At 42.2% G+C, this 13,760-nt stretch overlaps 2 protein-coding genes across 2 annotated transcripts in view; one reads left to right on the top strand and one right to left on the bottom strand.

Annotated features, from left to right (window-relative positions):
* The window catches only part of dock7 (dedicator of cytokinesis 7), a 134,540-nt gene that overhangs the window by 83,916 nt on the left and 36,864 nt on the right, over positions 1-13,760 (bottom strand). The window lies entirely within an intron of this gene.
* Positions 1,061-4,598, top strand: angptl3 (angiopoietin-like 3). Its single transcript, XM_055642098.1, has 2 exons — positions 1,061-1,882; positions 3,406-4,598. The coding sequence occupies exons 1-2, from the start codon at positions 1,334-1,336 to the stop codon at positions 3,517-3,519; spliced, it is 663 nt and encodes a 220-aa protein (XP_055498073.1). The 5' UTR covers positions 1,061-1,333; the 3' UTR covers positions 3,520-4,598.

The following is a 13,760-nucleotide window of genomic DNA, read 5'->3' as shown; positions in this document are numbered from 1 at the left end:
CACCATTCAGTGCTCCAAGACTTCCAATACCTCTTTTTTCTAGAATTCCAATATCTCTTTGTTCCTTGTTTCTACTTAGATTCTTATTTCTGAGCAATTTGACTACCTTTCTTGCCAAAATGTAATACAGCATAACTCTGCTAATCCATTCAAATTTGGGACTTCGGTGCTGCCTGACAGGCATATTTTCCAGACTACTACTGTTATTCTAATTAACGCTCCAATACACTTTTTACTCACAATTTTCCAAAGAATCCAGTATATTTAAAGGAAGCTCAGGGACTGGGCCCTTGTGAGTTTCAAGAGAACACAGGACTTGGGCTGAAATGAGTTTCAAGGGAGACAGCAGAAACTGCAAGTAGTCGAATCTTGTGCAAAGCACAAAGTTTAGTTTAGTTTAGAGATACGGCGTGGAAACAGGCTCTTCGGCCCACCGTGTCCGCGCCGACCAATGGTCACCCATACACTAGTTCCATGCTATCCCAATTTTGCATCCCTGACATTCTACAAACTCTGTACAGACAGCACACGTAGTCAGGATCAAACCCAGGTCTCTGACACTGTAAAGCAACAACTCTACCACTGCACTTGCTCTTAATGCTGGAGGATTTCAGTTGTCAGGCAGCATCTGTGGAGGGAATGGACAGATGGCGTTTCGAGTTGGGAGTCTGCTTGAGACCGAGACGAAACGTCAGTCCATTTCCTCCACAGATGCTGTCTGACCTGCTGAGTTCCTCCAGCACTTTGAGTTTCTGGAGACCACAGATATGGGGGCCCTGTGTATTAAAGGGAGGTGCATGTACTGTGGCTCAAAAGAGTTTAAAGGGAGCATGGAATCCAAGGTCCCAACATATTGAAGAAAATATGAACAACCCAAATTTCCAATTAATCACATAGCAGAATATTGGAGTTTTATCGAGCCATATATCTGTTGGAATTTATCTGATTAACAACATTTTCAATTATCCTGGTCATAATGCAGCAACCTGCTGAAATCGTCTATTCTTGCTCTGTCCAGGAGGTAAGGGGTTAAGTGCAGAGCTGTGGGATATAAATGATGTGCAATCAAAAACTCTATCCACTTTGGTGGAAGGGAAGTCCAGTTAAGGAAATAAGGACGACATTTCAGAGAAACAAAGGAATGATGTACATCTGGGGTAAAAGGAACATCAAAACTCAGACTAAAACATCTTAGTATTTAACTAAGTAACAATCATATTGTTTGCTCAGTTTTGTACTATTTACACATGTTGACTTTACCGGTGGTTCTTCCCCATTATGTCTCAACACCAGTTCAAGATGAGCCTGTTTAATCATCAACTTGTGGAATGAAATGGTCAACACAGGCATGTATAAAAAGGACTTTGCTGGAAGGGCCAGTGACACAACTACTGACAGAACGAAAATGTTTTTTGCAGCATTCCTCATTTTATTACTGTCCGGTTACTCTGTCCAGATGCATGTTGACTATTCTGGATCAAAACCTTCTTCTGGGTTTGCAATGCTGGATGATGTGAGGATTTTAGCCAATGGGCTACTTCAGTTGGGACATGGTCTGAAAGACTTTGTCCAGAAAACTAAAGATCAAGTGAAGGAAATATTTGAAAAAATTAGCATTTTCGACAGATCCTTCACTGAACTCTCAAAGGAAACCAACGGGATCAAACTTGATGAGCAGACGCTGAAAAACCACACTGCAATTCTGCAAGCCAGAAATGATGAACTGAAAATTATATCGCTTGATATCAGAGAAAAATTAAATGGCATTGTGGAGAATCAAACTGTTCTAGAAACAAAAGTAGAAGGTCTAGAAGACAAATTATACAAACTGAATGAAATCAAATCAGAAATATTGGAGATAAAGAAGATCCCATCTCTAAAAGTAGGTATATTTTTATGTTAAAAATATGGGGTAGTATGGCTTGGATCTTGTGTTAGAGACCAGAAAGGGCCTGGGAATGAACATTTCTCTCTGTACTTAGCCGTCTCAGTCAAGTGGGAATACTATTGCTCTCCGTGCACTTGAGCCAAGAAACAACCTTCCACAATCCCATTTAGTGATCCCCATTGGAAAGGGAATTTGTGGATATTAGGTGCAGGCAATGTAAGTTGGCTACAACCCATATGGTCAAGTGACATAGCAGTACTATCTAAATTTACATTTGAAAGAATCGTCCCTTGCATGACTTGCTGTCATTTAAACGACATACAATACCACAGAAACCCAGCAGAGAAAGGGAGGGGGTAGATCACTAAGAATGCAAGATTCCATTATGCCAATCCAGCTGCAAAATATTAAGAGTTTCAGTAAAACTTTGTATTTAATTTCTCACCAGCAAAAGTACAGAACGCCATTAATATGGGCGCAAAGATCAATACAAGAATAACAACGTGCACACAAGAATAATATTTTTTTTTTAATTAATGGCTTTAGAGGGTTTTTTCCATTAGACAAATTCCGTACTGTCATGACGGATATATAGGCTTGCATTGAAAATGACAAATACTGATCTCTGTCATGTCTCATGTGGTGCGGCTTAATTACTGCGTTCTTTAGAGCAGCTCACAAGTATAGCTTAGAGAATAGAAATGTTTAGCTACAGCTTAGCATGTTAAATTACACTGTACTATATTTATATCTACTGTGAGAACTAAGTGTGTTCTGAAATAGTGCGGAGTTATTGAGAGGCTTGAGATGCATGCCAATAGTTAATGGCTTTCCATATGTTGTATTGCAGAATGCATTATTGTGTAAATGCCTTACACCACGTGCTACACTCATCTTGTGAAAGAATCCATGCAAGATGTGATAGAGAAACATTTCACAGTAGAAACTGTTTTGTGCTGGAAAGGGCACATTAAACAGTAAGGTTTGGTGGGCCATAAACATTTAATTGTGGACCTCCCATAGTTAAATCCCATGGTAAAGTTTACTCTCATTTGGCATTGTCAGGGTCAGGGTCAGGTCAGGGTATCGGGAGAGTGGGGTATGGGATTTGCGAAATTGCAATTGGATCTTGAGAAAGGTGTCTGGCATTATTTGGGATAATAAGAGATTCCATATATAATGGCGGGCATCCAAAGGAGAATTGCGTAGAGGGCAAATACAACATTTGAAGGAGTCCAACCTGAAGGTTCTCTTCCACCACTGAGTTTAATTGTGCACATCTGAGCACTTCCTTTCAATCAAGCACCATATGCACAGAGCATCCTAAAGCAGTTGACAACCTTCATAAACTTTTACTGCCATGTTCATATCAACATCACACTGTACCAATAGCAATGACGACCTACAAATTACATTTAGTTATTCGTTACAAATGTTAAAATGGTCATTGGGAAGTCTGGCACAGAAATTTACTGTTATTTACTTTGAGTATTATTTCATCCATTTTGTTCCACTAGGTTCTTATTGAAGAACAAAACAAAAATATCAAAAGCTTGATCAACACTTTACATAATCAACAGAGTCACCTGAACAAGCAGAAGCTTCAAATACAGAAACTGGATGAAAAGTAGCTGCTTTTTCCGAGTCGTTTCTCTTTCAAACAAATAAAACTCTAAAACTGTTGTGTCACACAATCCATTTAGGAGCTTAATGAACTGGGCAGAACTATCAAAACTCTGATTGTAAGGACCATTTCTCACCAATAGCCAGGTTCAGCCTTGCAATAAAGTTTATGTGGTATCTTGATTGATAATTTCCCTTGTAAATACATACAGATCAGCAACACCCTACGTCCAAGGATATGTAATGATACAGGGAATTACAACTATTCTCAGCGTCTGTTTATTTCATATGGAAACAAAATCGAGATTACAAATTCTGCACCCCATCTTCAGCCAGTCAATATTCACAGACAAGACTCACAAACAAGCATATCTAATCTGTGATGAAATGGACAAGAGCAAAATGTGGTGGGTCTGTTAAGCCAGAAATTATTGCAAACTACAAAGAACGTGCTGAAGACAGAACTATGCTTAAAACATGAAGGGGTGAAAGCTGAGCACTAATTTAGACTGTAGACCACGAGACTGAAAAATCACATGAAATAAAGCACTATGGAGACAGGTATATTGATTAAATAGCATGCTGATGAAGTAAGGCACTGGAAACAGTTGGGCCAGAACACTAATTAAGAAATAAATAGAGCAAAGGAAGGGTCAAATGGTTCATGCTGTTGAGGCAAGCAACATTTGTCACACAATTCTCCACAATTAGTACAAGGGTCCCATTCAAGTCTGTAAGAAAGTGAACAAGGATGATGAAGAATAGCTCAATCTGCAGAAGAGAGGAGAAGGCAAGTAATAAATTAAAATACAAAATGCAGTTTTGAAAGGAAAGGAACCCGAGGAAGATTCTGTGAATACAATATGTAGTTTGAGGTTAGATTAAAGAGAAAAAGCACATCAAATATAGGGTGCGTGAGAGAGGGAGAGAGAGAGATATAGAGGGAGAGAAAGTGCAACCAGAGGGAAGATAATCTGCGGTCAACAGGGGACAACAGACACAACACCACCAACTATCATCTTTGTAATGTATTGCTTCTTTGTACAGGTTACAACTTGCGTAATAAATCTGTTATTCATATAATCAATATACCTGTCTCCATAGCGCTTTGTTATACAAACAAATCTCTTGGGAAAGATTAAATTAACTATGGATTGGCAAATCCTACAATCCCTTTCTTAGTTGAGTACTATTAATTTTGATTCCGATATCTAATCTTTTATTTTTAATAAATGCAGACCTTCCGGCTAATTGCAAAGGCTTTTATAGTCAGTGAAAATACAACAAAACTGACATACTGTAAAGTCAATCATTGTATGTTAATGTTCCTGTAGCCAGTTGGATGTTTGGAGAGTGCTACATAAAAGCAAGTGCTGCCATATAAGTACACAAATACTATACCAGCAGTACAGAGACATAGCAGGTAATGTTGCTGTCTCTTGGCTTCAAGGACCAGGGACTAATCTGACCGTGGATGTTGTCACTGTGGAGTTTACACACCCTCCCCATGACCGATGTGTTTCTGCTGAGTGCTCTAATTTCCTCCACCATTCCAGAGACATGTTGGTAGAATCACTGACTATTGGACATTTTCTTTTTATACAAAAAATGCAACAGAAAATGAGGGGGTTGCTCTGTGGGGACCTGCAAGGATCTGCTTAGGTAAATGACCTTCTTCGGGGATGTAATGATAGGTAGATTGTTGTAGTGTGGACAGCACCATTCAGAAAACTGTTGAAATAAAATCCAGAAGACTTGAGTGAAATAAAGTGAGAAAACATTACCAACAAAAAAACCAGAACAAATCAGAGCCAGCAACAGATGAGGCGGTACTGGAGGTAAGTAAGGAGGTTTGTTGGGCAATTGTTGGCTCGAGACAGGTGGGATTTCAAGAGGGAAGCATAGTTGTGAACTGTAGAACTGGTTAAAGATCTTTTAGTGGAGGAAGAATGGGTAGGAAGAGGATTTGTCGAAGTTACTTAATATTGGAGAATTCAACATTCATACCACTGGGTTGTAAGCTACCGAAGCTGAACATCTTTGTTCAGTCCGCCTTGGCCGACCGACTGCCAAACACTTTAATTCCCCTTCCCATTCCCACAATGACCTTTCTGCCGAGCCTCCTCCACTGTCAGAGTGAGGCCAAACGCAAATTGGAGGAACAGCGCCTCATATTTTGCTTGGCAGCTTACAACCCATAAATATTGATTTCTCTAAATTCAAGTAACCTTTACATCCCCTCTCTCTCCGTCCCTGCCCCACCCTAGTCGTCATACTAGTTTATTTGTCGTCCTGCTGAGTTTCACTGTGTTTGTATCACTTGTTATCACCTTCTCCACAGCCAACAGTGGACCACTGTGGGCTCCACCTTTCCTTGGTCATTATTGCTGGGTTTGATTTGTCTTTTTGCATACCATTCATTCATTTTCTCTATGTACCTTGTCATATCTCTCGTGTCCCTCTCCCCTGAAGATGAGTCTAAACTCAAAACATCACCTATTCTTTTTCTCCTGAGTTGTTACCCGACCCGCTGAGTTATTCCAACTTTTTCCGTTCCTCTGGCAATGGAGGAGGCCCAGGACAGAAAGGTCAGTATGGGAATGGGAAGAGGAGTTAAAATGGTTAGCAACCAGGAGATCCAGTAGCCCTTGGTGGGCCGTCGACCCTATGCTTCATCTCACCAATGTACAGGACCTCCTACTGGCCTGTCTATCCTGGGCCTCCTCCTTTTCCAGTGAGGCCGCATGCAAATTGGAAGAACAGTACCTCATGTTTCGCTTGGGTAGCTTGTACAAACACCTCTCTCCACCCTCCCTTCCCTATTTTCCTCATGTTCCAGTTTCTCTCCCCCCCCACCCCTCCCTCCCCGACTGCAATCAGTCTGACGAAGATTCACGACCTGAAACGTCACCTAATCCTTTTTTCCAGAGATGCTGTCTGACCTGCTGAGTTACACCAGCCTTTTGTCTGTCTTCAGCAGAAATCTTATGTGGTACTATAAATATCTTTGAAACAACGTTTTGTGCAGTTTATTCATTGTTTATGCTCAATGTTCCTCCTTATGGAGGAGCTATTGTAGGGTTTTTACATTTGGTTCTTACAGTCATCCAGCAAAGATTTAATGGATCAGGCAGATTTGACCAGCCTATAAAAATGGCTTTGATTCACTGGAAGATATCTCAACATCTCTGGAAAAATCTTCAGTAAATTATATCCGTCAATTTGAGAGGGATTGTTATGATGGAGTAGTTGGGAGTTGTTGAGATGCTGGTTGAGTTAGATTAATATACATCAAATTGTACTTGGTCATTCCCATGGAAACATGTGTGTACGTGCATTAATGAATATTATAAGAATTGGGCAGAATCATTTTTTGGTTACAGAAAGACCTGCTAACACTGACCAGACCGACACTAAAAATAATCAGAATTTGATAAGATATCAAAATTGCAGTTTCCAGAGGGATAACATCTTTGCAAAAGGAATTCAGAAAACTAAATTGAATAAAATGGTCTCAACATTTATTTCTCAAATACTGATTAATTTCAATATCACTGAAGTTTATATGAAATGCAATTCCTCCCAACCAATGAACCATTCTGGTTTCCTGCTGAGCTTAAAATGTGGAGAGAACATTTTAAAAAGAACCAACATGGAGGCCTATTTCCATCTGGCTGTTTGGGGAGGAGAAAACAAATTACATTTAAGTCTCTTTATTAAATTGGTCAGGTAGGTTCACAGCAGCACACTACACAAAGTCAGGCAGAAGTACAGTAGCACAGTACAGGTCATCAAGGGGTACAGTAGCACAGTACACTAAGATTGGAAGGGCTACAATAGCATTACTGTAAGTCAGGCAGAGATATAGCAGCACTGTACAGTCAGTCAGGCAGGAGTACAGCAGCACAATACACTGTGCCAGGCAGTAGCATATTACAGTGAATCAAGCAAAGACTCAGCCAGTGGATTCTGGTTTGGAACTCCAACCAGACTGACATTCTTTTTGTGTTTGGTGTACATTAGATGTCAGAAGGTTACTTTCTGAACTGTCACAACCACGTGTCTCCATTGTTTTAAGCTGTTTTTCGTGAAGCACTCCTTCCAGCATGTGTTAAACACCAAACCAGCATCATCTGACCCCGTTTCCCCAACCCTCAACCTCTGAAAGCCAATTCCCCGAACTCAGCAGAGATGATTAAATAGCTCCTTGATCTGTAACCAATGTGCCCACAAAAAAAAAAACTGAACTATTGGGAGCTTTCAAAGGTCTGCCCAGAGTTTGAACTTTCGGTCATGTACCTCTTTCCGCAAGTTCCATTAAAAAAAGCGAGTCAATCATATCAAGCAAGCTTTATCTGACCTCAATAACCACCACAGTCAATTTTTAACCCTAAAACCTCAAATGTTAATTAAAGCAAACATTACAGTCCTATTACACAACCCTACATCAAACTTACTGATCCTACATGTTCTTTACATGCCTTAGCAATGATATGGTGATTGCATCAATAAAATAGGTGCATAGTAGGTTTATAGTGCATTCACAAAAATACAAAAAGCGTTTTAAACAAGGTTGGTGATCCACAAGTGCAGCTAATCACATGGGATTCTGGTGTCACATTAACAGAGGACATACTAGGTTTGCGTCTAAATCTAACCTAGAAACTAGGTGTTAAATAATCATAAAACACAGGAAGGGAAGAACGAAGCAGACACTAAAGGCAGTACTACAGGTGCACAACCTTTTATCCGAAAGCCTTGGGACCAGACACTTGTCGGATTTCGGACATTTTCGGATTTCAGAATGGAAGATTTTTAGCGTAGATTAGGTAGGTAGCGCGGGCGGCTTGAAAAGTCTGGAGCTGCTGCCTCCTCCCGGGTGACCGGGAGAATCATTGCATAAATGTTAGTTAGTTAGTTTGGAGGGATTTTATGTGGTGGTGGTGGAGTCGGGGTGAAGGGGGAAACTTTAATTCTTAGTCCCCTACCTACCTGGTCGGCGACTCCCAACCTCGCGGAGCTGGGGGCTCCGTCCGGCCGCGGGCGGCGCTGGTTGTAGCTCCGACCCCGGCAACTCTACCCCTGGCTGCGAGGCGCTCCAAATCCAGCGCGGCCCGCGGCCCGGACGTCCCAGCTCCGGGAATGTCGGGAGTCGGCGGCATCGCAGCGCTGGCATACCAGCGGGGAGCGGGCAATGCCTTCCCGGGTCGCCGTGCGGCAAGCTCCGGAACGCTGTGGCCGCCGACTCCCAACGTTTGCGGAGCGTCGCTGGATTTGGAGCCGCGGAGCTGGGGGCTCCGTCCGGCCGCGGGAAACGCCGGTTGGAGCTCCAACCCCGGCAACTCTACCCCTGGCTGCGCGGCTCCAAATCCAGCGACGCTCCGCGATGTTGTGGGTCGGCGGCCACAGCGCTCCGGAGCTTGCCGCTGCGACGCCGCCCGACTCCCGACATTTCAATTTTTGGGGCGTCAGGCCGCGGGCAAATGCTGGATTTGGAGCGCCTCGCAGCCAGGGGTAGAGTTGCCGGGGTCGGAGCTACAACCAGCGCCGCCCACAGCCCCACCGGCCACAGCGCTGCGGAGCTTACTGCACGGCGAACCGGTAAGGCACTGACCGCTCCCCGCCTCTCCGACCAGGTAGGGGACTAAGAATTAAAGTTTACCCCTTCACCCCCCTTCACATAAAAGCCCTCCAAACTAACTGACTAACATTTAAGCAATGATTTACAGATGTTTAAGCGTCTCCCGGTCTCCAGGGAGGAGGCAGCTGCTACAGTAGTACAGACCTGGGTTGACCATGGGTCGTTTTGGGTCAAGTTTGGCGCCAAACGCGAGCTTTGGTGCGCAGACGACATCTGGAAAAAATGGCCGGTTTTCGGAGCTTTTCGGTTTCTGGAACACCGGATAAAAGGTTGTGCACCTGTATAGTATTGCATCTCTGGAGAGAGTTAACATCCTGAAATGATCAAGAACGGAGTCTATCTGTTAAGACATAAAAGCTAAAGAGGTGCAATGACCCCACTGGGACTGCTCTATAGGTTGCCATATACAAGAAACTAAGGGTAATGGCAGAGAGGTGTTAACTTTACAGAAGAATGATAATGATGATTTAACTATCCAAATATAGACCTGGATATTATAAAAGGCAAAGTAAGAGTGAGGTTTCTGAAGGTGACCAAGTCTCTTCACCAATATGTTTTTAGTCCATTGCTAGACCTAGTTCTGGAATAGAGTCAGCAAAGAGGTAACAAGTATTAATGGGAACATTTGGCTGAAAATATCCTACGATATAAAGCAGTACAGAAAAGAATGCAGACTGATCCAAGATAAAATCAGTGAATCAGAGAAGGCCCAATTTCAAATAGATGAAATCAGATACAGATCAGGTAAACTGGAATCAAAGACTTACAGGCAGAAATGTCATTAAACAATGGGAAGCCTTTAAGATTAAGATTTTCAGCTCGTCTAGGTACACTCCATGATGGTGGAAAGCAGATAAATTAAAAGCAGTGCTTCCTGGATAAGCAAGCAGAGAGTAATATAGTGCAGAAAAAAATAAAACACAGCTGTTGACATAATTGAAAACAATCGTCACCTATCCATATTCACCAGAGATGCTGCCTGACCTGTTGAGTCACTCCAGCACATTGTGTTTTTTTTGTAAACCAACATGTGCTGTTCTTTGTTTCAGCGTGTATAGCTAACTGTACAGAAATGTTGGATACTGGGGTCTAATGAGGCAAGTCTTGTTGATGAGGTATACTATACTCTCAAAAAGCTTCTAATGAAATGCCCCAGCAGCATTGTCAGTAAACTGGTTCAGCAACATGGAAACAGGGAGTAGCAGTGAAAGGTTGCTTTTTGAACTGGAGGCAAGTGGAATACTTCAAAGGTGAGTACCAGGACTATTGTTCATCTTAATATACATAGGTCGAAGGAGAAGGGGAAAAGATTTAATAGGAATCCGAGGGGTAACTTTTTCACACAAAGTTACAAGTATATGGAACAACCTGCCAGAAGAGTTAGTTGAGGCTGGGACTATCCCAACTTTTAAGAAAGTTAGACAGGTACATGGATAGGACAGGTTTGGATGGATATCCAAATGCAGGCGGGTGGCACTAGTGTAGCTGGGATATGTTGGCCGGTGTGGGCAAGTTGGGCCAAAGGGCCTGTTTCCACACTGTATCACTCTATGACTCTATACACTAATGACTTGGATCAAGTATAATTTTACAAAGTACAAATCTGCAGATAACGCAAAACTTCAGAGGTATAGTAAATTTTTAAAGAACAATAAGACGTATCTAAATCCTCTGGTGAAATTGAAAAACAGATGGCAGATGAAATTTGAAGTTTTACATTTTGGTGAGAAGAATGTGAGGAGGCAAAGTTATAAAAGGGGCAAAGAAAGTATATGCACACAGTTAGTTGATAATGGATGAGCAGGATGAGAAAGTGATTCAAAATCATTTAGGAAAATGTTTTTCATTATAGCACCTCTCCATCCCATGATCAAGGACAAGGGCATTTGGAGCAGGGGAACACCAATAGCTGTGAGGAGATCTGAAAGAGGTATTTAAAATGATGAACATAGCGGGTAAAGAGAAATATTTCCGTTGGTGGGAAGGTGAAGACCAGTGTACAAAGAATGAAAGTGATTAGTTAAAAATAGAAACAACATGAGAAACATTTTATTTACACAGAGAGTGGTTTGAGTATGGGATGAATTGGCAAGGCTTGCAGTTGGAAGCCGATTCAACCGTACCATTCTAAAAGGTACCTGCTATGGGAAGAGGGCAGGACAGTGACCAGATGGCAATTTGGTAACATTCAGCCAAAGGGAGCATTTCCTTTTCTCTCTGTTTTCGCTCAATAATACAGTTCAATAGCACAGGGGGGGGGGGGGGGGGGGGGGGAAGAGAGGAGAGAGAGAGGAGAGGGGAGGGGAGAGGAGAGGGGGAGAGGGGAGGGGAGAGGGGAGAGAGGGGGGAGGGGAGAGGGGGAGGGGAGAGGGAGAGGGGAGAGGGGAGAGGGGAGAGGGGAGAGGGGAGAGGGGAGAGGAGGGGAGAGGGGAGAGGGGAGAGGGGAGAGGGGGGGAGAGGGGGAGAGGGGAGAGGGGAGAGGGGAGAGGGGAGAGGGGAGAGGGGAGAGGGGAGAGGGGAGAGGGGAGAGGGGAGAGGGAGAGAGGGGAGAGAGAGAGGAGGAGAGGAGAGAGTGAGGAGAGAGAGAGAGAGAGGAGAGAGAGAGAGAGGAGAGAGAGAGAGAGAGAGAGAGAGAGAGAGAGAGAGAGAGAGAGAGAGAGAGAGAGAGAGGAGAGAGAGAGAGAGAGAGAGAGAGAGAGAGAGAGAGAGAGAACAAACAAGCAAGCACAGACTTATAAAAGTCAGAAGTCATCACAGTTAAACAGTTAAGCTCATATTTATATTCACGAGTACTTTTGAGAATGAGTCAGTGGAGAACAATCTTACGCTGAAATGCTACATCATTGGACAGGCGAGAGTAATTAATTTCCTTCCTTTGGTACCCAAAATGAAATCAGGAAATCAGCAAGACTAAGGATGGAAACTATGATCATCCAAAGTTCAAATAACTTTTTAATTTGGCCTCCACAGAAATTATGAAGACACAACGCTGTGTTAGACTTTGGCTGTGATTTCTACTCAGGTCACCATTTTTCAAAATGATAAAGTGGACATGTACAGCTTGGCTGAGTGGAATCAAAGCTGATCTGGGCCTTAAGTTCCACTTCAAGCATGTACTAATTCACTTTTACAAATGTTTTTATTCTCAAATTCTTCTTCAATGTTGTTTAAAGCTGGCAGCATGTAGCAGATGCTTATGATACATAAATTCTGGTTCAGACTGGAAAAGGTACACCATACAATATGACAAGGGGATTACAGCCTGCACATTGAATTGGAAGACTAGAAAAGTGACAGGCATTTCATAAAGTATACCTCCAGTCTGCATGAAAGGGAGATAGATTACACTGTCTAGTAACCTCCTGGGAAATCTCTTCAATACAATGACTGAAAAGACAGGAATGAAATTCTCTACTAAAGACAGAGACAACAGCATGAGAAATGATACCGGCTATGCTTAAAGTTATTCAGGTAAATCTAATGAAATAAAGCCTTAACTATCATTTCCCATGACAATGGATTCAAATACAAAATAAAAAATAGGTGATTAGAAGAAAGGACATCATGGTTTTCATCTGAAAGGTAATTAAATTTTGAAAGAGGGTAGCTGTAAAAGACAAAGAAAGCAGCCAGTAATTGGGATCCAATAAACATTACAAAGGATTTGGGGAAAGGTGAAGATTAAGAGATCTGATGAGGTAATGAATAAATGCATTAAAGAGAAATTGAAATAGAACTTGGCTGTTGTGTGTAAAAGAATGTCCCTGTGCTGCAACATGCTCATTCAGTCAGACAGCACGTTCTAGAATTTAGATTTAGCAACGATGAAAAAAGCAGATGTTTCTAATTCAGGATAATGTGTTAATTAAAGGGGAACCTGTAGATGGTGGCTCCCATATGTCTGATCTGATCAAAGGTAGACACAAACAGCTGGTCAGACAGCATCTCTGGAGAGAAGGAATGGGTGACGTTTCGGGTCGAGACCCTTCTTCAGACCTGATCCCCCTGCCTGAAAGCAGGGACAGAAGATATGCAAGGTTCAATCATATAGCCCAAGCAAGTAACCACAATATTTTCTTTTTGTGGCACCCATTGAAGTCACAGTGTTTCAGTGGTGAAGGATATGACTGTTTAGTTGGATGGGATGGGTACAAAAGGATGGGGCTTAGCTGACCACTATTTTCTGGACGATGTTGAATATCTCAAGTGTTGCTGAAGTTACAGTCATCTAAGCTAAGTAAAAGAGTACTTATTCACACACCTGACCATGTTTAAAAGCCCTAGAGGTGAAACATTTAATGAAAGGTGCCCAAATTCTAAGTTGCTCCTCTGGCCAAAATAGTTATGTGACTGATTCAGCTGAGTTTCTGGTGACCCCAGGATGTTGATGATAATGGAATCTATGGTGGTATTCCCCAAAACATCAAGGTTGAGTCATTACTTTATCTTCTAGGATTATTGCCAGGCACATGTGTGGTGCAAATATTAAATGCCATTATCTAACCAATGCCAAAATAATGTTAGTGCAGCAAAGACTTTGAGCTTCTAGTCACTCAGAAAAATAAGCATAAATATCAAGTTTAAATATTATACTACTCTATTTTGTGT

This window comes from Leucoraja erinacea, chromosome 10 (assembly GCF_028641065.1).
Source record: "Leucoraja erinacea ecotype New England chromosome 10, Leri_hhj_1, whole genome shotgun sequence".
NCBI lineage: Eukaryota > Metazoa > Chordata > Chondrichthyes > Rajiformes > Rajidae > Leucoraja > Leucoraja erinaceus.
Note: the sequence above shows the minus strand (reverse complement) of the source record. Positions and strands in the feature narration are given on the sequence as shown.

Bases quoted from the DNA above. Each gene is read 5' to 3' on its own strand.
- angptl3 (XM_055642098.1), top strand. From the start codon at position 1,334: ATGGTCAACACAGGCATGTATAAAAAGGACTTTGCTGGAAGGGCCAGT. The intron at 1,883-3,405 runs GTAGGTATATTT...TTGTTCCACTAG, and splicing joins AGAAGATCCCATCTCTAAAA to GTTCTTATTGAAGAACAAAA.